This window comes from Dipteris shenzhenensis, chromosome 24 (assembly GCF_047967505.1).
Source record: "Dipteris shenzhenensis isolate YYH24624 ecotype China chromosome 24, Dip_SZ_1.0, whole genome shotgun sequence".
Lineage (NCBI taxonomy): Eukaryota > Viridiplantae > Streptophyta > Polypodiopsida > Gleicheniales > Dipteridaceae > Dipteris > Dipteris shenzhenensis.
In genome coordinates, this window is record NC_141619.1 from 42,526,152 (window position 1) to 42,553,525 (window position 27,374).

The 27,374-nt window shown below is 41.7% G+C and overlaps 1 protein-coding gene across 1 annotated transcript; it reads left to right on the plus strand.

The window, feature by feature from the left end:
• The first annotated feature begins 4,461 nt into the window (after positions 1–4,461).
• Positions 4,462–24,374, plus strand: LOC147886623 (pentatricopeptide repeat-containing protein At3g09040, mitochondrial-like). Its single transcript, XM_087395886.1, has 3 exons — positions 4,462–5,418; positions 5,526–8,579; positions 22,412–24,374. The coding sequence occupies exons 2-3, from the start codon at positions 5,550–5,552 to the stop codon at positions 24,329–24,331; spliced, it is 4,950 nt and encodes a 1,649-aa protein (XP_087252012.1). The 5' UTR covers positions 4,462–5,418; positions 5,526–5,549; the 3' UTR covers positions 24,332–24,374.
• Positions 24,375–27,374: the final 3,000 nt, after the last annotated feature.

Consider the following 27,374-nt stretch of genomic DNA (forward strand, 5'->3'; position numbering starts at 1 on the left):
ACGGGAAGTTGTGATAATAATGCGCTTTAACTGCTATCAGACACCTACCTCAACTACTTGACATGTGTCATTATCTGAACTAATAGCTATTAAGTCAAAGGTTAACCCACTATATTTAGGACTAATGCAACAACCATTGACTTGCTACTATAAAGGTTACTGCCATATCCAACCCGCTGCATTAGGGCCCCATCACATTAAGAAGTTGCTGCTATAACTCAGTCCCCGCTTTAGTGAAGTTGCTACCATACCAAAGTCGTTATTATATTGAATTCATCATGTTAAAGGAGTCATTGCTTTAAGGTTAAAGCAACACAGTGACTTGGGAGTCATTGCTTTAAGGCTAACGTAGTGACTTGCTGCTTCAAGGCAAAAAATGTACAGAATTTGACTAGAGCAGCGTGGCAAATATCACCAACACATACACCTGAGGTCTAGTAGAGTGCTAGGTTTGACCCAAAGCCAGAGGACAGTGCCTCTAATGATATTCTAATGGGTCCATCAAACACCATAGTGTCAATTCCTTTTGGTATCTCCACCTTAAGCTCATATTTAGTGCACCGGCCCACACATATGGACTCCTTGAGCTCGGAGGGCGCAATGAGATTCAACGCAGGGTGGGTGAACACCTGAATCTTAGGGCCTCCATGACTCCTCAATTCAATTCAATCAAGCCCCAATCCCCCACACTATTAACCATAGCACGTGACCAAGGGAATTGCTCTCTCTAATTTTATGGGGAGGTTTGGTTTATCTAACCCTAACCTAGTCAACTCCTTTGCAAGGCAAACCAATGTGACTAAGGAGGCACATGGCCCTCCTCCAACATCTACATCACGAAGCGCACAAAGTAACCCAATGCCTGCCTCAATGGTGAATCCTACAAAGCCCCATGTCTAGTTCTACGAGAGAGAGCCATCCTTCATCAGAACATTTGAGCCCAGGGTACCTAGTTTTTGGCTACTGAGTCCTGAAATGTAGGGAAACAAACAAATGGACTTTGGGGGAATATGCTTCCACACACAATGGCTCCTTGCCCTTTGTACCTAGCTTGGGTGGGAGCTACAGAAGACACTCCCTACCCCTATAGGCTAGTGCCCAACATGAATATGCCTATGCATAGGCCCCCATCAATGCAGCCATTACAGCCCAAGCCACCCACGAGTTCCAGTTCCAAGAACAAGCAGGCTAGGGCTCGCTAATGTATTGCCTACATGACCCACGCACGAGCTTGATGGTAGAGTGAAGCTTTTTGCACTTTCATTTCCTAACCGCACCCTTCATTAACTAACTCCAAATCTCCCTCCTCTTTTTAATTCTGTCTTATTCTTCTTTTTTCTACTTAACGCTAGTACCCACTTAACCATTTGAGCTCCAATGTAATATCAATTTTGACTTAAGGTACTTTCCTAGAATCCAAGACGCTATAAACCTCTTCAGCCATAGTCCTCATTTTAGAAGTTTATATGGTGTATTATCATACTCCTCTGGATTTGATGACTCATACAAATAGAGCTCGTGATCATGCGACAACCTTATTGGGCTCAAAGAAACGTCTAAGAAAAGGCCTGAATGAAGTGTAATCCATAAAATGGATTTAGAAAAAAGCTCTATGCAGAGAAGCAAGACAAAATGTCATGCACAAGTCTGGACTTACAAACATGGCATATCAATATGTAGTTTGATGAGAATCCAAATCAAATATGGGACTTAAGGAGGAGCATGATAACACAGTAGCGCAACTCTAAACTTACAAACATGGCATGTCAATATGTAGTTTGATGAGAATCCAAATCAAATATGGGACTTAAAGAGGAGAATTATAATACAATGATACTTACTCTGCTAACTTAACCCCCACTAACATCTTCTTCCTGCTAGTAACTTGCTCTTTAGATTTTTCTTTGTCTACTTGTTACCCCGGGAACAACACCAAAAATGTGAAGTCTTTGGTGGTGATTCATGCTTCTTGGGATCTAGTAGATACACCAATGAGATACTCCCTTGAAACGACTATGGGTGAAGAGCAATGCATGCAAATGTCATCCACTAATGTCACTCTATCGACTCTTGGCTTATTGCAGTAATGAATCCATAAGAGAAGAGTAGGGAGAAAAGAGGGGAATGGAGAAGGGAAAGGGAGTATGCAAAGAGAAGGGGAAGGGGGAAAGAGAACATGGCATTCATGAAAGGCATGAAGAGGAAACAAGAGCAAACTTCAAGAGACAAAGAGAGTGTTGGGACATTTGTGATCAAGGGCTTGCTAGGTGCATGTGTGCATCTAGTCACATGTTTGAGTGTGTGTAGGTAGTGTAGCACACTTAGTGCTATGATGTGTCAAGACCATGAAACAGGTGGTGATGTAGTACAAAGGCCCCGGGAGGTGCCTATGATATAGGGCTGATTGCCATTAATGTAGGAGAGGTGCCACTGATTTAGGACACCCTCTCCATTTCTATAAAAGAGGGGCTTCCCTCTCAAATCAATATAACACCCATTTCAATATCTTATGTGTTCTCACTCCTCTTGCCATAATGGATCTATGCTCCCCCACTTTCCCACATATGGTAGCAGAGTTGTGATCCTCCTTGAGCTTTTAGACTCCTAGGCTGCCACCTCATCACCTTCTTCTCCACCCTCCACCTTCTTCTTCATTTCTGCCCATTTTTCCATCAGAGTTTGCTTAGCTCTATTCTATGCCATCACGCAACCATTCCTAGAGCCCTATGAGTTGAAGTATCCTCCATCTAGGGTGCATCTCTGGATCAAAGCATTTCTTGACTTTTTACTTCTATCGCCCATGTTGACACGTTCTTTGCTCACCGACCTTTTGCATAATTCCAACCTTGATATCTAAAAAGATTGTAAGTGATGAGCTTGGATGTGATATGATCAAGATGATATGTTGTGGTACCAAGATAAAGCTTGGACATTTCAAGAAGATTATGGAGAACAAGAAGTTCATCATCCTAAAAAAAAGGGAAGTACAATGGATAGTCCAATATGAAAAGGCCTTTGCTATCATAGCATCGGGACTTATTGACTCATACATTCATTACATAGATGGGTGTGAAACTTCACATGAAGTTTGGGTGTAACTTGAAAAGGTATTTGGTGCACAAGTTTTACTCAAAAGTCTTCTAGATGAAGAGTATAGCAACACTTTTACATCTAACTTGGTGGATATTGAAGCTTCTCTTTTGGAAGAGGAGAGGAATGACTCCCACTACAACTCCAAAGAGAATGAAGCATATCATGTGAAAAAGACCTACATCAACAACAAAGCAAATCTTGCTGAAGAAAGAACTCTATTAACAAATGGAGAATCAAAATTTGTGGTAGATTGGGCTTTCTAGAGTCCAACATATTGAACTTTAGTCACCACTTGCTCAATAAAGCTCACAAAAAACTCAATCACTAACACTCACTAACACACACACAGTAGGAGGAAAGAGATGAAAGGAACACACAATAGAGCTCACAAAAAACTCAATCACTAACACTCATAAAATCTCCCTCCCTGCCTCCCTCCCTCTCTCCCTCCCTCCCTCCCTCCCTCCCTCCCTCTTTCATGCTTACTTGCCTCAAATATAACATCTAAGGGAACTATACCAAGATGAGTTCTCTTGACTCAAGTATATATATAAGAAGTAGTGATCTCTCTCACACACAATTGCCTCTTCTCACTTGTGTATATATAATAGAAGTAGAGATTCCTCTCATACGGACTACCTCTTGCTGTTGGGTGTGTTGAGTTCGATCCCTAGGATGGACGTTGACCCCACGAGGGACCTGCCTTGTGGCTTGACGTTAAGAAATTTCTTCTTCTTCTCACCCCTACCTCTCCTCCGTCCCTCCCTTACGCTAAAAGATGAAGCTAAGAGACAATGGAGTGACACCTCTTAGTCCTCTCTCGAAGCCTTTAGATTCTTCTTGCTTACCCTCCCTCCTCACCGTGTTTCATTTCTTGATCATGGTTGTAGCTCTCTCACATTGCCTTCCTCTCATTCGATATTTATGTCCTCCCCTCCCTCGAGCCTTTAGAATGGGCCACATACAATCATATAAACAAGTTGAATACATTCAAAAGGCCTGTCCTGGAAGCTGAGAGAGAGAACTAAGGCTTGCCCTAGAAGCTGAGAGAGAGAAGAAGAGAAAAAGAGAGAGAGAAAGCGGGAGAAAACAATTGAAGGAAAACACGTGGAAATCCAAAGGAAAATAGCTCCAAAATCATTTTCGCTTCTCTAAGCTGGGGCAGGCGTCAATAAGGCTTCCACGCGAAACGTGGCATGCCAAAAATGGATCGAGTGTATAGATAGTAAAAGAAGTTGCCATGGAGAGAGAGATACGAGTGGAGGAGTAAAACCTCTTCTCCAAAATGGAAAGTGCGGGGGTCTTAATCTGAGCCGTTCGATGATGGCAATTTCATAGAAGACATTTCACCTCACAATTAAGCTAACTTATACTCGAGTCAACTCTCACAAGAACTAGAACTAGAAACCTCAATCCCGTCTTCAAAATTTGGAGTACAGCCTTCGAACGCTCGTCATATTCTGAGGACTTTCCTCCCACTAAAGTCTTTCTTGAGCCCCTTCCCAGATAACATTATGTTTATGTCCATGTTCTGCAACTGTTTTGCTTTCCATGGAGTGTACTGCAACATTAAACCCCTCCATAAATAATCTTGATATGCAGTCGTTCAAATTCGTGTATGATGGTAGTTATCCTGCAAGCACTATGGACATCACCTAATGTTTGGGAGAAAGCATCCAGCAGGACATGCAGCAATGGAGCTACCCAGGGAAGGATGGAGGAGTAGGAAGGAGGTGAGGGGAGGGGTGCAGCCATGATCAGGAAGGGTGAGCAAGAAGAATCCAAATCTTGGGAGGAAGCATCCAGGACATGAAGAAATGGAGCTACGCAGGAAAGGATCGAGGAGCAGGAAGGAGTGAACGGAGGGCTTCAGCCATAATCAAGAAGGGTGAGCAAGAAGATTCAAAATGTAGGCAAGCTGAGAGATGATGGAGCCGACTGAGGACAGGACGGAGGTGAGAGAGAAGAGGGAAATTGAGCTATGCAGCCTGGAGGAGACCCACACTCTCACTGCCTGCTCGGACAAAGTTTCACAGCCGTATACGCAGAGCCCATAACGCCCAAACTCTCCCACGGCTTTCCCCGAGGCTCCATGGGGAAGCAGGGAGGCATTGGAGCGGTGGTGGAGGATTCTTGGGCTGGCTCTATGCTAATTACTTCAAAATGTTCGCGCACAGGTACTGCAGTACAGACTTCGATCAGCGGAACTCTTCTGGCCATTGGTTTTCTCTCTGATCATGCTTCCCAGATAGCTCAATTATCGAGCGCTCAGGGATCGGCTGCTTCGTGGATGCCTCCCCGAGATGGCACAATTGAAAGAGGAAAGTAAGTGTCCGACGATTCTGAACTAAATGATTTGTTTTCCGGTAAAGTTGTAGGCTGATGAGCCCGTTGTGAATATTAACGGACATACCAAGCTCTTGAGATTTCAGGCAAAATGTTACCAAGGAGTCGCTATGGATAGACGGTTGGTACAATCCAGGTTTGTTAAAGACATGCTAGAGAAAAAGGAGCCTGCAAACAAGGGAATGCATAGGGCCAAAGCATCCAGTGGCCAGGCCTGGTCGTACTCTGAAGACCGTGGCTTGGTCAGCGGCCGTGGCAAGGCTGGTTTTATGTCTGGAATACAGGCGAATGCATGTGAAATACAAGAACTGCGAGAGAACAGTGGCCGGGAAATCTCTCGCAATGGCTGGGAAATGCTTAGCTCAAAGGAGGCGCTCACTTGTTTGGAGCAAACACCCCAGCTGCCTTCGGTTGAGAACTTTATATGCATATTGCAAAATTGCAGAAAATATAAAAGCCTCGCGTACATCAAGCGCTTGCATGCCTATTTGTGCAAAAGTGGGCTGGAAGATCATAGATCTCTAGGGAACTACCTTGTCCCATTGCTAGTGCAACGTGGAAGCATATTTGATGCTCAGAAGGTTTTTGACAGGTTGGTTGATCGGAATGTGCATTCTTGGACTTCTCTCATAAATGGTTATATTGAATGTGGAGAATTACGGCATGCCCTGAATCTGTACCAGGAAATGCAAGAGGATTGTGTATATCCTAGTAAGTATACGTTTGTGGCCTTGCTGAAGGCTTGTGCTAGGCTCAAAGATGACGGAAGCGGAAGAGAACTACATGCCGAGATTGCCAGAAAGGGATTGGAGAGGGATCCTCTCCTTGGGAACTCTTTGGTCTCTATGTATGCAAAATGTGGTGTGCTTTCAAAAGCAGGGGAAGTGTTTCACAACCTGCCATTTACAGATGTGGTCTCATGGAACATAATAATTGCAGGATATGCTGAACATAGTCTTTGTGAGAAAGCACTGACCTGTTTCAAACATATGCAAGTGGCAGGCATCTTCCCCGATGCAGTTACATTTGTTTGCAGCTTGAAAGCTTGTGGCAGCATAGGAGCCATAGACAAGGGCCAAGAAATACATGCTGAGATTGCTAGACAAGGGTTGGAAAGAGATCTTTCTGTTGGCAACACTTTGGTAGATATGTATGCCAAATGTTGCTCACTTGCAAAATCAAGGGAAGCATTTGACAGGCTTCCAGTACGAAGTGTAGTGTCATGGACAGCACTAATTGCAGGATATGTTGAACAAGGGCTTGGTGAGGAAGCACTGGACTGTTTCAGACGAATGCAAGGGGAGGGTGTCTTTCCGGACGCTCTGACAATGGTTTACAGCTTAAAGGCTTCTGGCAGCATAGGAGCCATAGACAATGGCCAAGAGATACATGCTGAGATTGCCAGAAAGGGGTTAGAAAGAGATCTTTTTGTTGGCAACACCTTGGTGGATATGTATGCCAAGTGTGGCTTGCTTGCAAAAGCTTGGGAAGTGTTTGACAAACTTCAACTTCGAAATGTAGTCTCGTGGAACATAATAATTGCAGGATATACTGACCATGGTCTTGGTGACAAAGCACTGAACTGTCTCAAACAGATGCAACTGGAGGGCATCTCCCCCGATGCTGTCACTTTGGTTTGCAGCTTGAAAGCTTGTGGCAGCATGGGAGCCATAGACAAGGGTCGAGAGACACATGTTGAGATTGCCAGAAAAGGGTTGGAACAAGATCTTCTAGCTGGCGGCACCTTGGTCGACATGTATGCAAAATGTGGCTTGCTTGCAGAAGCAGGGGAAGCGTTTGACAGGCTTCCAGTCCGAAATGAGGTCTCATGGAACATACTGATTGAAGGATACGCTGAACATGGTCTTGGTGAAGAAGCGCTGGACTGTTTCGAACAGTTGCAACTGGAGGGTGTCTATCCAAATTCTCTCACATATGTTTGCAGCTTGAAAGCTTGTGGCAGCATAGGAGCCATAGACAAGGGGCAAGAGATACATGCGGAGATTGCTAGAAAGGGGGTGGAAAGAGATCCTTTTGTTTGCAACACCTTGGTTGATATGTATGCCAAATGTGGCTCGCTTGTAAAAGCACAGGAAGTGTTTGACAAGTTGCCGGGTCGAGATGTGGTATCGTGGAACGTACTAATTGCAGGATATGTTGAGCATGGTTTTGCTGAGAAAGCTCTGTTTTTTTTTGAACAGATGCAACTGCAAGGTTTCTCTCCAAATGCTTTCACCTTCGTCTGCAGCTTGAAAGCTTGTGGCAGCATAGGACCTGCAAGCAGGGGCCAAGAAATACATGCTGAGATTGCCAGAAAGAAGTTGCAGAGAGATCCTTTTGTTGGCAATACCTTGGTTGATATGTACGCTAAATGTGGCTTGCTTGAAAAAGCACGGGAAGCATTTGACAGACTTCCAGTCAGGGATGATGTTTCATGGAATGCACTGATTGCAGGATATGCTGATCATGGTCTTGGTGAGCAAGCGCTGAACTGTTTCGAACAGATGCAACTGGAGGGTGTCTCTCCAAATTCTCTCACATTTATTTGCAGCTTGAAAGCTTGTGTCAGCTTAGGAACCATAGACAAGGGCCAGAGATTACATGCAGACATTGTTAGAAAGGGATGGGAAAGAGATTCGTTTGTTGGCAACACCTTGGTTGATATGTATGCCAAATGCGGCTTCCTTGCAACTGCACGGGAAGTATTTGAGAAGTTGCCAGTTCGAAATGAAGTCTCATGGAACATACTGATTGCAGGATATGCTGAACATGGTCATGGTGAGGAGGCTTTGAACTGTTTCAAACATATGCAACTGGAGGGTGTCTTTCCTTATGCCATCACGTTTGTTTCCAGCTTGAAAGCTTGTGGCAGCATAGGAGCCACAGACAGGGGCAAAGAAATACATGCTGAGATTGCCAGAAAGGGTCTGGAAAGAGATCTTTTTGTTGGCAACACCTTGGTGGACACGTATGCCAAATGTGGCGCACTAGCAAAAGCGCGGGAAGCCTTTGAGAAGCTTCCAATTCGAACTCAGGTCTCCTGGAACGCACTAATTGCAGGATATGCCGATCTAGGAGAAAGTGAGATTGTTTTCTATATGGTTGAGAGGATGAAACTAGAAGGCATAAATCCAGGTGCGGTCACATTTCTTAGTGTACTTACTGTATGCAGTCACACAGGTCTATTAGATAAGGGCCAGAAATACTTTGAGGCCATGAGCAAGGACTATGGCATCACTCCAAGTATTGAGCACCACAATTGCATGATTGATCTTTTTGGTCGTGCAGGCCAATTAGAGGAGGTGGTAGCGATGGTGGCAAAGATGCCTTTCCATCCTAATCTCGTGGTATGGCATACTGTGATGGGCTCTTGTTGTAATTGGGGTAATGTGGAGCTTGGAAGACAGGCATTTGAACATGCATTGCAACTGGATGAAGAGGATGCTGCAACTTATGTCTTCATGCGTAACATCTATGCATATACCTGCATGCAAGAGAAAGAGGAGATTGGCAATGAGAGACAAAGAACAAGCATGGAAGAGCCGGGATAGAGTTATTGACTAACATTGTCAATTTTGGTCGGGTATACCAGACATTCCCAAAGCAGAGACATACCCCTTCAAATGAGGGAGAGAGGTTATGTTCAGACATGCATTGTGTGTTACAGGTATCCATTGATGCAAAGTAAGATGGCATCATGGCCCTGTTGCGTGCATGGATTTCCTGCTTGGGAAGTGTCTTTGGTTGTGTGGCCGCTAATGTAGGTCAAATGAGTTCTTTCACATCAGCTATCAGGTATTTGAGTTGGAGGACGATGAAGCATCGGAGCTAGAAAATTTCCAACAGGTCCCCTCCCGGTTCTTCAAGAAAGAGACTTCTATTAAGTATGAAAAAAGCCTCCAAAGTAGAGTGCTCAAGGCAAGAATACACCATGCGTAGCATGCAAGAAGATCAGAGAGGGAAAAAAATGCCGCCTCAAACCTGTAGTGACCTCCAAGAAGAAAGGGCAGTCTTCTACTCCTTGAGGAATAAGTCCTCCTAGAAGAAGTAGCCTTGGAAAATCCTTGCATGCTTGTTCAGATGACCAACAAAGTGTGTGGAGGGTTTATCCAAATACTGGCCACGGTGTGAGACGGGTGAACAGGGAACCATTAATTGGCTTTTGTGCATCGGGATCTCTAGATATGCTAAGCTGAAATGCTCGCCATGATCTCCCCCAATGGGTTTAGCTTGTTGGGTACTAAGAATTGATGCCCAAGGGAGTATGAGGGAAGATGAGAATGCACGGGAAGTTTGGTGAGTGGAACGTGCTCTAAAATGTTCTTTAAAAGCATGATCATGAGTGACTTAAATAGTAAGGTAGCAGTGGTAAAAAAGTTAGTGCTTGGATGCAGGATTTGGAATAGTTACTTCTTTGCAACCATGGAATTAACAAGAGGAGGCAGCAAAAATAAGGGATAAAAAGGACACGTTTGGTGCAGGAGTAGATGTCCCACTTAAAACCCTTTACTTTTGTTTGGGCCAGTGAACTACAAAATGTACACGCCTCTCCCTCATTTTGCAATGCCCACCTTCCATTGCATTCCTTCGAAGGGTCACCCCTTGCCCCCTCTTGACCCATCCCTATTGCACACCTTCCTCAAGCTTTACTCTCATTCTCTTAGTGGTACTTGCCACTTTGTAGTTTGTCATTCAAGAGATCCTAGTCATCATTTACTCACTTCCAAGCCATCCATTGCATTCATGCTTCATGACTCATCGTATTGTCCTTTTTCTCTTGCATGTGCATATACAAATGACATCGCAGCTCCTAGGAAGGTGCCAATCGTAATTATCTCTAAGATCCACGTTAAAACGAACTTCCTCTCTCATTGTTTGAGTGCTTCGTGAAATGTTGCATGACCAACTATAGTAAGAGGAGATTTTAGCCTCCCTTTAGAGTGGCCATCATTGTGCTTTGTTTTGCTAGCAACATGAGGATGATCATGGTGAGCAACTACTTTGGAGTTGCAAAGTCCATAATCAAGATTGTTGCAAATTTATGGGTTTCCTCCTTGTGCATTCAATGGTGCTTTAATTGATAGCTTGTTGATGTGGCTACCCTTGATTGAGTTAAGAGACGTGTGAAGGTACTTCCGATGCTTGCTTGGGTTTGATCGATGTCATGAGCCTTACCAAAAAGTTTGCCATGGATTAGTTTGATAAAGAGAAGATCTACTCCATGTGCTTCCAAGCAATGGTTGGTGCATTAAAGGTCTTAGCTAGCTAACCAAGATGGTTAAATGACAAGACAATGCTTTGTGAAATGTTGCATGACCAACTATAGTAAGAGGAGATTCTAGCCTCCCTTTAGAGTGGCCATCATTGTGCTTTGTCTTGCTAGCAACATGAGGATGATCATGGTGAGCGGAATTGAAAGTCCATAATGAAGATTGTTGCAAATTTATGGGTTACCTCCTTGTGCATTCAATGATGCTTTAATTGATAGCTTGTTGATTTGATGTGGCTACCCTTGATTGAATTAAGAGAAATGTTAAAGGTACTTTCGATGCTTGCTTGATTGTTGTGGTTTGATCGATGTCATGAGCCCTACCAAAAAGTTTGCCATGGATTAGTTTGACAAAGAGAAGATCTACTCTATGTGCTTCTAGGAATGGTTGGTGCATTAAAGGTCTTAGCTAGCTAACCAAGATGGTCAAATGACAAGCACAAGTCAAAAATTCATCATCATGTGAAGAGATGCCTAATTTCAAATGGATTTGATTACGTGTTTAGGCCCCTTTTGTATTGGAGAATTGTTGATAGGGTTTCCATAATCCATGCGTAGATGATGTTCCTTTCAAGAAGCTTAGGATGAATTGCAAAAGTGATTCAATTGCCAACTATCCTTGACATGCATTGTTGTGGAGGGGATGTTGAACTATTGAATTAGCAATGGTAATACATAAACAAAAACGTTGAATTAGCAATGGTAATACATAAACAAAAATGTTGAATTAGCAATGGTAATACATAAACAAAAACGTTCAACTAATTGAAGTAGCAATGCTAGAACATAAACAAAGACGTTGTGAGCTAAAATCATGTTTTGAAATTCATTACGGGTGGTTGTATGATCATTTAATCAAAAGTAGCAAGACAAGGAGGGTTAGAAGGAGATGCAGTAGCAAAGCCATATGGTCCTAGGCCAATACAAGCCCAAGAATAAAAAGCGATTGCCATGCAACCCAAGCTTTGGCAAAGTATTTATAGTATGTGAAACCCAATTCTAAAAGTCCAATCAAGCTTTGGGCACTCCTATATGCATGTTTATATGATATTCCCATTCTATATAATGGCATTGCTTTAGTAGCGCTCCATTGTACTCACTTCTATGAACTATAATTCAATAAAGGGTTTTGGTTATGTTACTTGCAAATCAATTATGTCAATGTAATTGTGCGTGGGTTAGTGGAAGGGCATATACAACATTCAGTCACTACCCAATCATAGAGCAAAGGTGTGCAAGGGTGTAGTATGTACATGCTTATGCATAGAGTTTATGAAATAGTGCATATGTTTGTGGGACATTCTCAAAGCATCCATATGCTTGTGCAAATATAGTGCATGGGTTTTTGAAAGAGGATAGAAAACATTCCTAAAACATTCAAGTGTATGAGCATATAATGCAAGCTTGATTTACATGCATCCATGTGCTTGCACATTGAATCACTTTCAATTAAATTGCGCACACGACGCTAGTAAAAAGGGACAAAAGACATGGCGCCCTTCTTGAAATAGGTTTCATTTTCATATAGGCAGTTAGGACTTGCAATTGTCCTTTGATACTCCTTTGATTTTGTGGGTGTCCTATTTTGATTTTAATTTGCTAGAGCTTTTGATGAATTTTGAGACACAAATGAATAATTAAACTTTTTGGGTGAAAAAGAAATGAAGATCCAAAAATAGTGTGCAGAAGAACAATGCAGTGTCTCTTTGCAACAAGAAACAAGTTACACTATATAGTTTTGGCTAAAGGAAAAAGGAACATCATGGCCATTTCTATACACCCTTGTCTTACAACAAGTACAACTCACACATGATAGTGTTGAGAAGGTGGAGCATTGCAATACACATTCTTAACAACCTATATACAAGCCTAAAGCATCGGCTTGTCAAGAAATTGTAAAATTTTATTGTTGAAACTTGGGGATTTTGCTTTGGGAGCATGGTCCTTCAAGGCTTGTAGGAATCCATAAGCAATGCTTAAAAGCAATGAATCATCAAGGCACCTCTTTGATATAATCCTTTGAGGATCATTTGTCTGTGTAGGACCATGATCTTTGAGCAATAAAGCATCACCATTAGACATGTAAGCCAAAATTTTCAAAGCTTAGATGTTAGAAATGTAAGCACAAGAAATGAATCCTTAATCCATTGGGTTAAAAGATGACTTTTTTTTGTTTTCATTACACTCGCATTAGCAACCCTGATGAGGGCTAGAATCTTGAATGGGACTTGGTAGAAATCACATAGGGTGAAACTTGAACAGCTTCAAAATTGAGCACAATCAATGTAAAGCAACTTGGGTACAACTCAAACAAATAAGGTCGTGTAGTGTAATACCTATAGGACCTAATAAATACCATCCCAACTAGCTTATTTCAAGATAGGAAAGGCCTAAAAATCACCAAAGAAACCTAAAGCATAAAAGACTAGCAGAGAGGTATGTTAAAGAGAGCTCTTAGGGGATTCAATTCAAATTGGTGCACTTTGTTTATGCTTCAACTTGACAAAAAATAATCACCTTAATGGTAAAACTAGTTAAGTAATATTAAGGACAAATGACTCAAGCTAAATCATATGAAATTCAACTCAACATTTGGAAGGTCTAGAAGCTGATCTTTTAGAGTATTAGCAAAAAGGAAAATGAAAACTTGGCATGCATGGAGGAGCAACAAGGGAAATTGTGTGATGAATAGAGAAAAGCAAATGGAGGAAATTATCTCATTTAGCAAGCCTTGCATGATGGATAGCTTAGATAGGGAATGCTTCAACGATAATGGAGAATGGAGAAACTCCAGAGAGAGAGAGCCACGGTATGTGAAAGCTGCAACTCAAATATAAACAGTAAAGTGATGGGTAGTATTAATAATAGCTCCATGACTGTGGTAGTTTCATTGCCTTTGGTAGGAATGGAAAATCACTTTAACACCAGGGTAATTAATTACCTCAAGTGGGGGATATGGGTTACTATCTCCATATATCGCTATCTTTTTCATAGTGTAAGGGGCTGCACCATGTCACAACTATATATCTAGTCAACACTTCTCGGATTAATTGTTTTGAGCAGCCGTTTGAATGTAAGGAATAGGTAGAAATGCTGTAGGTATTGGAATAGTAGCATGAGGTTCTTAGCAAATCCCTAGTTGATCCATGTCAGGTTTGCGATTGGGCTATTCATCCACTACTCAATTGGCTTGCTAGAGAGGGGTCACAAGGTTCATGTAGGGAGAATACACTTACCATATTCACCAATGACACTCTCTTATGCATATCCAAGTTTACTCAATTCACACAATGTAAGACTACAATAGAGGTTGCAAGGGGAATGTTTCCAAGTGCGAATTAGTAAAATAGATAAGACCATGCCATGGCTAAGCATCTAGGGTAGGGGAACATAAGGTTATTAAGGAGGGAGAAAGGGTAATTATTGCAAAAAATAGCAAATTAAGAGAGAGAGAGAGAGAGAGAGAGAGAGAGAGAGAGAGAGAGAGAGAGATATTTAAAATAATTCAAAATAGTGAAGGGTCTATGAGACTAAAAGAGCCTAAAACAACGAGCTAAAGGGTTGGAGTCTCTAACCAGGCATCGACCACCATGACAAATACAAAAAAAAGAGCCATAAATTTAATAAGTCTGATACATAAAGAGAAATGCTTGAAGCTCTTGGCTTGTGAGCCACAATGCGATGGTTGGCTAACAGATGGTGGAGACACAAGCCTAAGCAGTGTTGCCAATGTATGATAAGCTATGATAAACCCTATGATAAACTACTACCGGCTATGAGTGTGTGTGCTTCATTGTGGTCTCCTAGCTATGGACTGTGAGAAGTGAACAAGTGCGATTGTCACTCTCATTAGCCGTGCCCCTAATCTAGTATGCATGGAGGGAAGATCCCCTTATGTGATTTGTGCGTCAACTTTTTGGTTACGAGCCTACCACAACTCTTGCACTAGTCCTAAGATCCTCCTTGAGCCCTACTAGGTTGGTGTTGTCTGTTTGGAAAAACTCTATGATCATACTTTGAGTGGATTTTGGCTATATAGCTTGATCTCACTTAAGTGACTTTAGCAACTACTCCCTCTGTTAGACATCCTTATGGATGAAAGTCACCAATAATATTTGATCTAGGTAGGACAAGAAGTTAGATAGGCCATCTCTGAAGACACAATGGTAGCGACCATAGTATGCAGGGCATCTAAAAGCCAAATGCTCCTTTGACGAGAGAGAGAGAGAGAGAGAGAGAGAGAGAGAGAGAGAGAGAGAGAGAGAATTGCGAGTATGGAATATATTCTCCTTTGGCAATAAGGTCTCCTTATTGCTACCATCATCATCACTTAGCTCAGCCTAGATTTCTAGGCCTTTGCCATCACCTATCATATAGCAAGTCATGGATGCAACTGAGGAAGCTTGGTCCTCAATTAGTAGTTGAAATCCTACAGGATTACGATGGACCATTTCATTAATCAATCGGTGGTATTAACTTTTGAGCATGAGGCAAAGTGTCACACTATTTATGAAAAAATCACCTTGGTCCTCAAGAGTAGTGTCATAGTCTTTGGGTGAATTAAAGCTTTATGGGATTGGGTGCTCTAGGAAAGCTTTGAATATGAAAAGGACTACACGCTTCTCTGGCATAGGAGGAACTTGTACTTGATTTCTTTATCAGGAAAAGCCATCAAAGAAAGTCTTGCTTATGACCCAATCTCATAAGATGAGAATGAAAAGACTCAAGAGGAGGAAGGACATGTAGCATTTGCATCATCTTCTATTAACACTTCAACCAATCAGGTCAATGTGTTGTGGATGAATTTACAAATGGAATGGTTGTCATTGTACCTTTGAAGTTGGAAGAAAGGGCATGCAAAAGAAGAAATGAGGTCAATTGTAAGTGTTCAAAGCTAGTCTTGAACTCCAAAAAGCTTAGAGTATGTGTTGAGAGAGAGAGAGAGAGAGGGGGGGGGGGAGAGGGGGAGAGAGGGAGGGAGGGAAGGAAAGAGAGAGAGAGAGAGAGAGAGAGAGAGAGAGAGAGAGAGAGAGAGAGAGAGAGAGAGAGAGAGAGAGAGAGAGAGCATGTAGCACTTCTGTCATCTTCTATTAACACTTTTACCACTCGGATCAATGTGCTATGGACAAATCTACAAATGGAATGGCTGCCATTGTACTTGGAAGAAAGAAGGATGAAAACGAGGAAATGAGGTCAATTGTAAGTGTTCAAAGCTAGTCTCTAACTCCAAGAAGCTTAGAGTATGTGATGAGAGAGAGAGAGAGAGAGAAAGAGAGAGAGAGAGAGAGAGAGACATAAATGTATACTATGCACTATACACTCAATTGTATTGATCATATCTTGAAAGGGTTAGGGTTAGGGTTTTGACCTACGCTCTTTGGTATGGTGCAATTTATACCATCTTTAACACCCACTCTTAAATTGCATTAGGTAGATAGAGGGCGTATGTAAAAGACCTTTTTTTGAATTGCATTAGGTAAGTAGATGGGTATGTACAAGATCTTTTTTTGAATTTCATTTGGTAGATATGATAACCAACCAAAACTAAAAAGAAAACCTAAAAGTTATCAGAGTAGTATGTGCATATGTGAGCACAATTACTACTCAACAAAAGCCTATACAATGAGTCCATGGCTTAGATCGTGTACATAAATATGCATTTTCCCCTCTTAAGTTGTAGTTCATCCTTGCCTTTGGGAACAAAATCAAGAGAATAGGCCGAAGGGATGAGGAAAGAATGCCAAAAAGTAAGACGTCCACCAAGATCAAAGGCTGTCCAATCAAAAGATGTTTGTATGGACAACTACATGTATGATAGCATGCTAAACATATCAAAGCTAAACATGTCATAAGTTCAATGCAAACTATGAAGTTGATCTGCCAAAGATGCATGAAGATGTGAAGCTAGTTGATGTATCTGTGAAGAAACAATATAGGATCTTTTGACATACAAATGTATCACCAATCCAAAAGGATCAATAGCAATGATGGAGGCATGCCATAGAGTAATCTATATCATAGGGTGCAAGGTCATAGAAGTCTACATAGCCGGTGTGGATAGAGTGGTGCAAGGGATGCATAAAACCTAGGGCCAAAGGTGCATGTATGGTACTATGATCTGCTAAGAAAAAGGCCTAAAAACTAACAAGGCATGGGATTTCGTCAAACCTACATCATCACATATCATGATTTGAAGGTGATTTGATGTGTGCATGGCTAAACATTCATTAACATAGGATGTAGCATTTCCTATAGGCTCACAATAGGGTTGAAAGTATAAAGTCCTAGAAGTAGGATATGAATTGAAAAACATACAATGTCCCTAAGTCATATGAGTTGTGGAATGCTATTGTAGGGACCTAGATATAACCACCACTAGTCTACCTCAAGTATGAACTACATACAATAGTTGCCATAAGGCATATGAGTTGTCGAAAGCTATTGTAGGGACCTATATCCAACCACCACTCATATGCATGAAGTACGAATTATATATGATAGGTGCCATAAGTGCATGCTAGAAAATTGAGGTTCCCAGTTTGCTCTATGGACAAATTAATAATGTACACCACACTAGGGACTGCATCGATCCATAAATTTCCTCAGAGGCTGAGGAATGGTTTGCTTATAAAAAATAATTGTGATCCTTATATCCAAGTATGATGCAATGTAGCATAATTGAATCGATGCTAGAATGTCTTGATGACTAATCTGTTTATCTAGAGTGGTGGTTACTATGTCCAATCATGTGATATGCTCTGTGTCAGAGGTGAAAGCATCAATGATGGATGTTGAAATGGAATCACCTTTGCACTGTGGCATGTATCTTTGCATGCTATTGTAGATGTGAGAGCCTCATACTAAGGATTACCTACCGTGAATATGCATGTAGCCCTTGCTTGGGCCTCCAATACTTGATTTCCTTACATGCATAAAGGATATTCAAATGGGTGGTATTTAACCTGTGGATGCCTTGTGTTATAGGTATAAACGTTCTTTTAATGTGTTGTAGGGGGAACATGTTATGTTACCTATGATTGTAAAGAAAGAAACATCCTTTGTTATAAAAATAAACATATTAATGTGTGGAAATAACACTTAGGTAGTGATTTGGTGTGTGAAACATTCAAAGAAGCTATTCCAATCAAGCAATGTGATGGCCTCCTTCTTCAACTCCAAGTTGGATTTTGAACTGAAAAAAGACATTGTTCATGCGAAAGAGCATCTTCAAGATTCCAAACAAGTATTGTTCTTCCTGGTAGATGTTGTAGGAACAAGTAAAGGCTGAGTTCATATTCTAGCTTTTGTATATCATACATCTAGATATCAGGTGGCTTTCCGCCTATTGCTTTGATTATTTTGTTTTGGATACCACCTCTATTGTAAAAAATGTTGGTATAGCTAAAGGTACACGTTATATTGTAATTATATTATAAAAATCACTCTAATATTATATTATATTGTAACTATATTATAAAAATCTCTCTAATATTAATATAACCATCTACTCTCACAAAAGATTTGTGATCTTCTCCTACCAACCTAAGTGTTACAAAAAAAGTACAAAATCAATAAATGTCATTATGTAACACCCCCCCCCTTCTCTCTCTCTCTGTCTCCCCTACCCACACACATGCACACAAATGCACACACCCACACATGCATTCAATCACCCATGCTTACATGCTCACACACAAATATACTCACACACAGGAAGGATGTGAGATTGCAAGGTTAGGCCATGGTATGATGCGTTTGATCGTTTTGAGGGAGTACAGACATAAGGAGATAAAACACATGAAAACAAAAGTCAATGGAGCAATGAACAAAATTTTACAAGCTTATTTCCATTAAGAGATATTTATACACATTCTTGAGGTTCCCTCTCCACAAAAAATGTCTATCACTACACAACATGTATGTTAAGGGTCTAGACACAAAGTGTATGACAAGGTCTTTACATAAAATGTAGGCGACAACACAAACTGTATGACACTTCACAAAGTGTAGCACTTTAAGTATTTCTCTCTCTAGATCAAGATTTTGTAAGTACATCCAGATCTTTTCTTTTGTCTATTCCTATCTTATTAGATCCATCAATCTAATAGGATCATGATTTTGTAAGTATGTCTAGGTCATGATTCTATATTTCCAAATCTTTTCTTTTGGCTATTTCTATCCTATTATATCTATCAAATCTACTTTTAATCTCAAATTATAAACAAAGATATGCTACTATTTCACAAAGATCTCATAAATGCTTTTGACCATTGTTGCTAGAGGGTTAAAAGGGACCTTATATTAGTGCTAAGGTACAAATATCCAATGTTTGTCACTAAGCAAGAATATGAAAAATCAAAGGATGGGGGGAAGCCAACGTTTCTACTAATTGGGCTACTCCAAATATAGTTCACAATGCTTTGTTAATGATTAAGCTTCCTTCCAAATATAATGATGACATGAAGCTCCTAATGCAAGACAAATGGTTGATTTGGGAGAAAAGGTAGCCGTGGTGGATGACACATACTGTTAAACACGTTCCCTTTGAAAGCTACCAATGGCATCATGAAGAAGTTGATTTTAGTTGGAGTGTCCCCAAATTTTCTCTAGATGAAAGATCTAACTCCATGAGATCGAGTTGGTGATAGAGAATCGAGGAAGGGGCAAAGTTGCTACAATGAAGAGGGGTGAGATCAAAGCAAGGAAGGGGGATATGATTGAGTAGCCATGAGGGAGAGTGGGATGGGGTGGCGAATAAACAAGGTGGGGAATGGAAATCAAGAAAAGAGAGGAGAGTGGGGTAAAAATCACTAGAGAGAAGGAGAGATTTGGGAGGAGGGGGAGAAGGGAGGGGGGGAGAGGGAGAAAGGATAAGGGGGTGCAAGAAAGAGAGAAGAGTATGAGCATGTAAGCATGTTAGCAAGCTTTGAAAAAAATGCTAACTAGCAATGCTTGTTAGACGTTTGTAAAATTCAAATGCATTGGCAAATGTTATTCCCCCTTTTCCTCCCTTTCCAAAGGTGAAAAATAGTGCCTTTAAACTATTAGCATTTAGTTACATCATAATCTGCATCTCTCTCTCTCTCTCTCTCTCTCTCTCTCTCTCTCTCTCTCTCTCTCAGCATCCTAGTAGTCCCTGTGACTCCCTCCTTCCCTTTGTACCCCTTCCTCTACCTATTCTCCCACTCTCTCCCTCTCTGTAGAGATATGGAGAGTTGTGCATTGGCATCCAATAAGGTAGGTGTCACTACAATGTAAAGAATACATCCAATGGAGTAAAGATATATAACCATAATTTTTATGCAGAAATTATTGGTATCTTGGCTATTTCCCTTAGTAATTATGCTAGCATCTGTATATGTTGGGCTCCCATTAACTAGGCCCCAACCAGAGTTTGAGTCCAAGGAACCAAGCACAAGTGATGTGGGTGCCACCCATCAATGGTCCAAGCAATGTAATTTCAAGGAGTGAGGATGAGCCAACAAAGCTCATGCCGAGATCCAATCATAAGTTGGCGGTTTTGAAAAACCCTGAGCCCAAGTTCAAAAGGCAGTTCTCCAGAACTAACTAGTTTAAAGTCTTAGGAATATGTTAGTGGAAACATTGGGGGAGGAGAGAGAAAGATGAGAATAGAAAGTAGTTAACCAAGGAATGAGGTGGACAAAAACTATTGGGAGGACACTTTTTTGCAAAACTCTCAGCACTGCTCTTGCAAGGCAATGCTAATAAATCACCACCCCTGACATTTATAGGGACCCTTTCTTGTGTCTCATGTCCACAGTTTTACTCATTTACATTTTTCCTTTAAAACTAGAATGCTTAGCCAGCTGCTAAGAGCACATTCCCACGACACGCCATGCCAGCAGGAATGCCCAACATGAGGCCACACCAACAGCAATGCTGCTGCTTGTTCCCACGATTGCTTTGCCAGCATTTTTCCTAAGAAATTTGACAACTTTCACCTGGATTTGACAAGGCGAATGGAAACACAACGTTATGATTGGTAGACTGTACCATAGCGACGAAATGCCCGGGGAGAAAGCCCAAATCTTCGTCTCCAACGGAGCTTTGGAATGCTTCGATTTGGCACTGCATCCAATGGAGTGGTAAGTGGGAACGATTGTGGCATCTAGCGTTTATGGCATTCCTGCTAGCATGGCATGTCGTGGGAATGCGCTCTAAGTATATTGTAAGTAGCTAATAATAGGCTAGTTGATTTAACGGCTTAGAATGTGCCATATGGCTTCGTAGGATTTTAGAGTTTCATAAAACTCTCTAGGAAATATGATAATTTGATTAGTTCCTTTTTCTTTCCATAATACAATTTTGTTAGCACTAGGGCTATAGTTACCACACCCTTCCATTTTGGTTTAATCTCTCTCTCTCTCACACACACTTTTTTTTGTGAGAATCTCTCTCTCTCTCACACACACACACAGACACACACACACACACACACACACACAAAGAGTTTGCAAATCATTCAGACTTTCCTATACACATGCTTCCATCAGAGGTGCTGCAAATTCTTGACAATTGTTTTCCTTTGACAGTGCTCACGAGTACTTGTACTCACTTGTTTTGTTCTGTGCAAAAAATAATAATGATAATTTGATGAGGTGCTTCACTCTGGAGCTTTTTAAAAGACGACGCAAAGAAATAGATTTAACGGATTGCACCTATAGACATATGTAGGAGTCACTGCTGCTACCGCAACGTAATCATGGATGGGCATTTTCGTAGCGGAGTTCACATTCTACCTGCCCGCCGCTCCTGCGGTCGGCAGCTCATCTGCGCAGGCTATCAAGCCCAGACTCTTCCATGGCTTCCCCCGAGGCTCCATTGGGGAGCCAGGGAGGTCGTGGCAGCAGTGGCAATTCTCCTTTACTCGAATCAGTTTAGGTACTGCTGGGCAGACCTCAAACAGAAAACTTCTGGCAATTGGTTTTCATTGTCGGCATGCTTAGCAGGTAGATTAAGTACGGAGGGCTTATGGACGGATCCCTCCCAATGGTGGAACCTAAGCGTGCGACAAATCTGAATTAAGATTTGCGCAGCTAAAGCTATACACTCACTGGCTATTAACAGACAAGTCCAAAATGTCCAGATTATACACATGAAAATACCAAGGGTTGCTTGGCTGGCACACTCCAGGTTGGATTAAACACCTGCTAGAGATAAAGGAGTAAGCAAACAAGGGACTGCAAAAGGCTAAAGCGTCCAATGGGCAGATCTGGTCAACCTCCAAAAACCTTAGAGTGTGGCAAGTTCAGTTTTAGGTATCCAGTACAGATAAATGCATCTAAAGCACAAGAACCGCGAGAGAACAGTAGTTGGGAGACGCTTAGCTTAGACGAAGCACTCACTTCGTTGGAACAGATGACCCAGCTGCCTTCGGTTGAGAACTTTACATGCATTTTGCATAAGTGCGGGTTAAATAAAAATTTAGTGTATACCAAGCGCTTGCATGACCTTATGTGCCGAAGTGGGCTGGAAGATCATAAATCTATTGGAAACTATCTTGTCCCAATCTTGGTACAAGTTGGAAGCATGTGCGATGCTCAGAAAGTTTTTAACAGATTGGTGGATAGGAATGTGTATTCTTGGACTTCTCTCATCATGGGTTATATCGAATGTGGGGAATCACAGCATGCCTTCAACTTGTACCAGAAAATGCAGGAGAATTGTGTACATCCTAGCAAGTATACATTCGTTGCCCTACTGAAGGCTTGTGCTAAGCTGAAAGATGCAGAGCAAGGCCAACAAATACACGTGGAGATTGTCAAAAGGCAACTGGAAAGAGATGTATTTGTTGGCAGCACTTTGGTCGATATGTATGCCAAGTGTGGCACGCTCTCAAAAGCACGGGAAGTGTTTGACCAGCTTTCAGTTCGAAATGTGGTCTCGTGGACTGCACTAATTGCAGGATATGCCGAACATGGTCTTGCTGAGGAAGCACTGAATTGTTTTAAACAGATGCAGCTGGAAGGTGTCTTTCCAGATGCGCTCACTATTGTTTGCAGCTTGAAAGCTTGTGGCAGTATAGGAGCCATAGACAAAGGTCGAGAAATACATTCGGAGATTGTTAGGAAGGAATTGGAAAGAGATCTTTTTGTTGGCAGCTCCTTGGTTGATATGTATGTCAAATGTGGCTCCCTTGCACAAGCATGTGAAGCTTTTGACAGGCTTCCAGCTCGAAATGTAGTCACTTGGACTGCTCTAATTGCAGGATATGCTGAACATGGGCGTGGTGAGGAAGCTCTAAATTGTTTTGAACAGATGCAACTGGAGGGTGTCTCTCCAAATGCGCTCACATTTGTTTGCAGTTTGAAAGCTTGTGGCAGCATAGGAGCCATAGACAAGGGCCGAGAAATACATGCTCAGATTGCCAGAAAAGGGCTCGAAAGAGATCTTTTTGTAGGTAGCAGCTTGGTTGATATGTATGCCAAATGGGGCTTACTTGCAAAAGCACGTGAAGCGTTTGATCAGCTTTCAGTTCGAAATGAGGTTTCGTGGAACATACTTATTGCAGGATATGCTGAGCATGGTCTTGGTGAGGAAGCAATGTACTGTTTTGAACATATGCAATTGGAAGGTGTCCCTCCAAATGCCCTCACATTTGATTGCAGCTTGAAAGCTTGTGGCAGCATAGGAGCCGTGCACAAAGGCCGAGAATTACATACTGAGATTTCCAGAAAGGGGTTAGAAAGAGATCCCTTTCTTGGCAATACGTTGATCGATATGTATGCCAAATGTGGCTTTCTTGCAAAAGCATGGGAAGTGTTTGACCAGCTGTCAGTTCGAGATGTAGTCTCGTGGAACGTACTAATTGCAGGATACGCTGATCATGGTCTTGGTGAGGAAGCACTGAGCTGTTTCAAACACATGCAACTGGACGATGTCTCTCCAGATTCTGTCACATTTGTTTTCTGCTTGAAAGCTTGTGGCATTGTGGGAGCCATAGACAAGGGCAGAGAAGTACATGCTGAGATTGCCAGAGAGGGGTTGGAAAGAGATCTTTTGGTTGCCAGCACCTTGGTTGATATGTATGCCAAATGTGGCTCGCTTGCAAAAGCACAGGAGGCATTTCAGAAGCTTCAAATTCGTAATGAGGTCTCGTGGAATGCACTAATTGCAGGTTATGCCCAGCTAGGGAGAAGTGAAAATGTTTTCCATATGCTTGAGAAAATGAAAGAAGAAGGCATAAAGCCAGGTAGGGTTACATTACTTAGTGTTCTCACTGTATGCAGTCACACGGGTCTAGTGGATCAGGGCTGCAAGTACTTCGAGGCCATCAGCAAAGGCTATGGCATCACTCCAATGATTGAGCACCACACTTGCATGGTTGATCTTCTTGGCCGTGCAGGGCAATTAGACGAGGCCGTTGCGATGGTGAAGAAGATGCCTTTCCATCCTAATCTTGTGATGTGGCATACTGTTTTGGGTGCTTGTCGGAAGTGGGGAAATGTGGATCTTGGAAGGCAGGCCTTTGAACATGCAGTGCAATTGGATGAAAAGGATGGTGCAGCGTATATCTTGATGTTTAACATCTATGCAGATGCTTACATGCACGAGGATGAGAAGAGGATTGAGGCGATGATGATGAAGGGAAAAGCATGGTAGAATTTAGGACACGGTGGAATTGTGCATTCATTTATGATGGGGTTACAACATTTCTAGCCTTATGCAAGTACAAGCGGAGCTTTGCCGCTACTCTACACACACATTCTGTTCCACCTAAGTCCATGTTGGCACAGAGACAACATACTCCCAGATCCATTTTATTAACCGTCCTCAGGTTATCTTATTTTGATTTCGGAGTTGGGATGCCATGTGCGTAACCTAGTGGTTGTTGAGCTTGTGGCATGCGAGTTATTCCTGCTGTAATGCTTTTGCACCATACAATTCATGGTCTGTAGTCAGGAAGATTATCTCCTCTTAAGGAGGGGTAGACGACTCTGAATTTCAGCTGAATTTCAGAGGGGATCTTGTTGTTGAGGTTGCGAACTCTACCATCGAATCTTCTTGAGAAGAGTTTTGGCGGGGGTTGTTGTTGAGGCTGGCATTTCTTGCTATCTTGCATACATGTTTGGATGCGATTACACCCGTATCATTGAGCTTGTAGATAAGTTTGTATGCAAGTCTGATATTTTTGCATATAGGAGACGGTTGTGATGTTTGGCGGGGGTCTCGTTGCTGAGGCTGCAGACTCTTTTGCCAATTCATCTTGAGTTTTGGCATAGCTTCTTGTTCTGCTTGTGAATTCATTGCATGCTTTGAGAGTATGGAATGAAAGTGTGTGATACTATTATTGATGCAATCTATTATGTGCCTATGCAAAATCGTGTGAGTGCACGTGATATGTCTAACCATATGCTTATTTGAGGGATTTAATAGGGAAACTAAGACTCAATCATCCCTAATATGAAATTGATTAGTCTTCCTAAAGGTACAAAAACATGCATATGCAAGTGAGTGTGCATGTAACAATCTAGTGCAAACTATATGTGCAAAAACGTGCATATGCTAGTGAGTGCTCGTGACACAATCTAATCCTAACTAAAGAAGACTTGGTTTCCCAAATCTTCATTTTTGTCAGGGTGGCTTGCGTGTTGAAGTAGTAGCGCTTTAGTCGACTTCCGTTTTTGACCTAGATACTTCAGTTTTCCCTTGTGTACTTTGGCATTGTATAACAGGACCAGGTCACCTTCCTTGATGTCTTTAGCTTTAAGATTTCTGTCAAACCATGCCTTTCTTCTGTGTTTTTCTATTGAGAATTCATGGTCTCCCATGCGTTCCTATACTGCTATGCGTAGACTTGGTATTACAAATTCTAGTGGGACCACAGTTTCAAAACCATACACCAATTAAAAAGGTGTGTTCCCTGTACTGATCTTGAGTGTGGTTCTGTATGCCCATAAGGCTGCATTCAGTTTCTTTGCTCAATAGAATGTTGTGATTCTACTATCTTGGTGAGCATAATGCATATGTTGGTGGATTCGGCCTTTCCATTCCCTTGGGGGTAGTAGGGTGTGCTTTTTCTATGGATTACCATAAAGCCAAACAAGAGTTCTTAGATTACCTCATTGACAAAATGTGTGCCTCTATCCGATATAATTTCAATGGGGCATCCGAATCGGGTGATCACATTTTCGTATAAGAATCTTGCTGTGCTTCTAGTATATGCCTTTCTGATTGCTTTAGCTTTAGCCCAGTTTGTAAAGTAATCAGTGGCCACAATGATGTAGCGTGCTTGTGTTCCTTTTGCTACTGGATGGATGGGACCCACATAGTCGATCCCCCATTTTTTAAATGGTTTTTGTGCAACAACTGTTGTTAGGGGATTAAAGTCTTTCTGTTGTGGTTTAGTAGTTCGTTGGCATACATCACAAACTTTTACATATTCATAGGCATTTGTCCACAATGTTGGCTCCCCTTGGAAGTGTCCTCCTGCAATGCCTTCATGGACTTCACTCAGAATTGGCATGATCTCATGAGGCATTACATATCTTCTTAATATCTAGTCCTTGCTCATCTTGTACATTTGTCCTGTAATGAGTTGATAGGGTGTAGCCTTCAGAATCAATTTTTTAGCATCTACTACTTTCATTTCAGGGGGTGGTCTTCCTACCATTAAGTACCCAATGATATCTTCACACCACTCTAGAATAGCATCTATTTGAAATAGTGTGGCATCTAGTAAGTTGTCTTCTACTCCAGTGGCTTCTTCTCCCGACTTGACACGAGACATGTGATCGGCAATGTAGTGTCGGGCACCTTTGCGGACCACTATTTTGAAGTTGAATTCTTGAAGCAAGAGGAGCCATCTAATTATTCTTCCTGTTATACAGACGATTCACAAGATAAAGCAATGCTTGATGGTCAGTGTAGAAGACAAAATTATCTACCAGTAGATAGTGCCGAAATTTCTTTACACTATACACCATTGCTAGGGCTTCTCTTTCTATGGTAGTATAGTTGATCTCTGCATCATTGAGTTGTCCACTGGCGAAGTAGAATGGGTAGTCTTTCTTATGTTCACTAGGTTGACAAAGCACACTCCCAATTGCATACTTGGATCCATCAATATGAACATGAAAATCAATATCCTAATTGGGAGATATAAGGATGGGTGCTGTGATAAGGTGCCACTTTTAAAGCTCAAAGGCTTGGTCGCACTCTTTGGTCCATAAGAATTCCACTAATAATTTGTAAAGTGGTCTAGCTATCATGGCATACCGCAATATAAATCTTCTATAATAACTGGCACGTCCCATAAAGACCTGTACACCTTTGGAATTTGTAGGAGCGGGCAATTCCATGATGATTTTGATTTTTTCCATGTCAGTTGCAATCCCATGTTGAGAGACGGTGTGTCCCAAAACAACTCTATGGGTGATCATGACCTACATTTTGTTGGATTTAGGGAGATGCCATACTTCCTGCATTTGATTAGTACTGCCTCAAGACATTTGGAGTGGTCTTTTTTGTTTGAATGGATGCACAAATCATCCAAGAATACTTGTAAAAACTTATTCAAAAATGACTTGAAAGCTGTGAACATGACTCGCTGGAATGTGGCCGGGGCATTACAAAGGCCGAATGGCATGACTCTATATGCAAAAATACCCCATTCTGTAGCAAATGTTGTTTTTGATTGGTCTTT

Bases quoted from the DNA above. Each gene is read 5' to 3' on its own strand.
- LOC147886623 (XM_087395886.1), top strand. From the start codon at position 5,550: ATGGATAGACGGTTGGTACAATCCAGGTTTGTTAAAGACATGCTAGAG. The intron at 8,580-22,411 runs GTCACATTTCTT...CATCCTAGCAAG, and splicing joins AAGGCATAAATCCAGGTGCG to TATACATTCGTTGCCCTACT.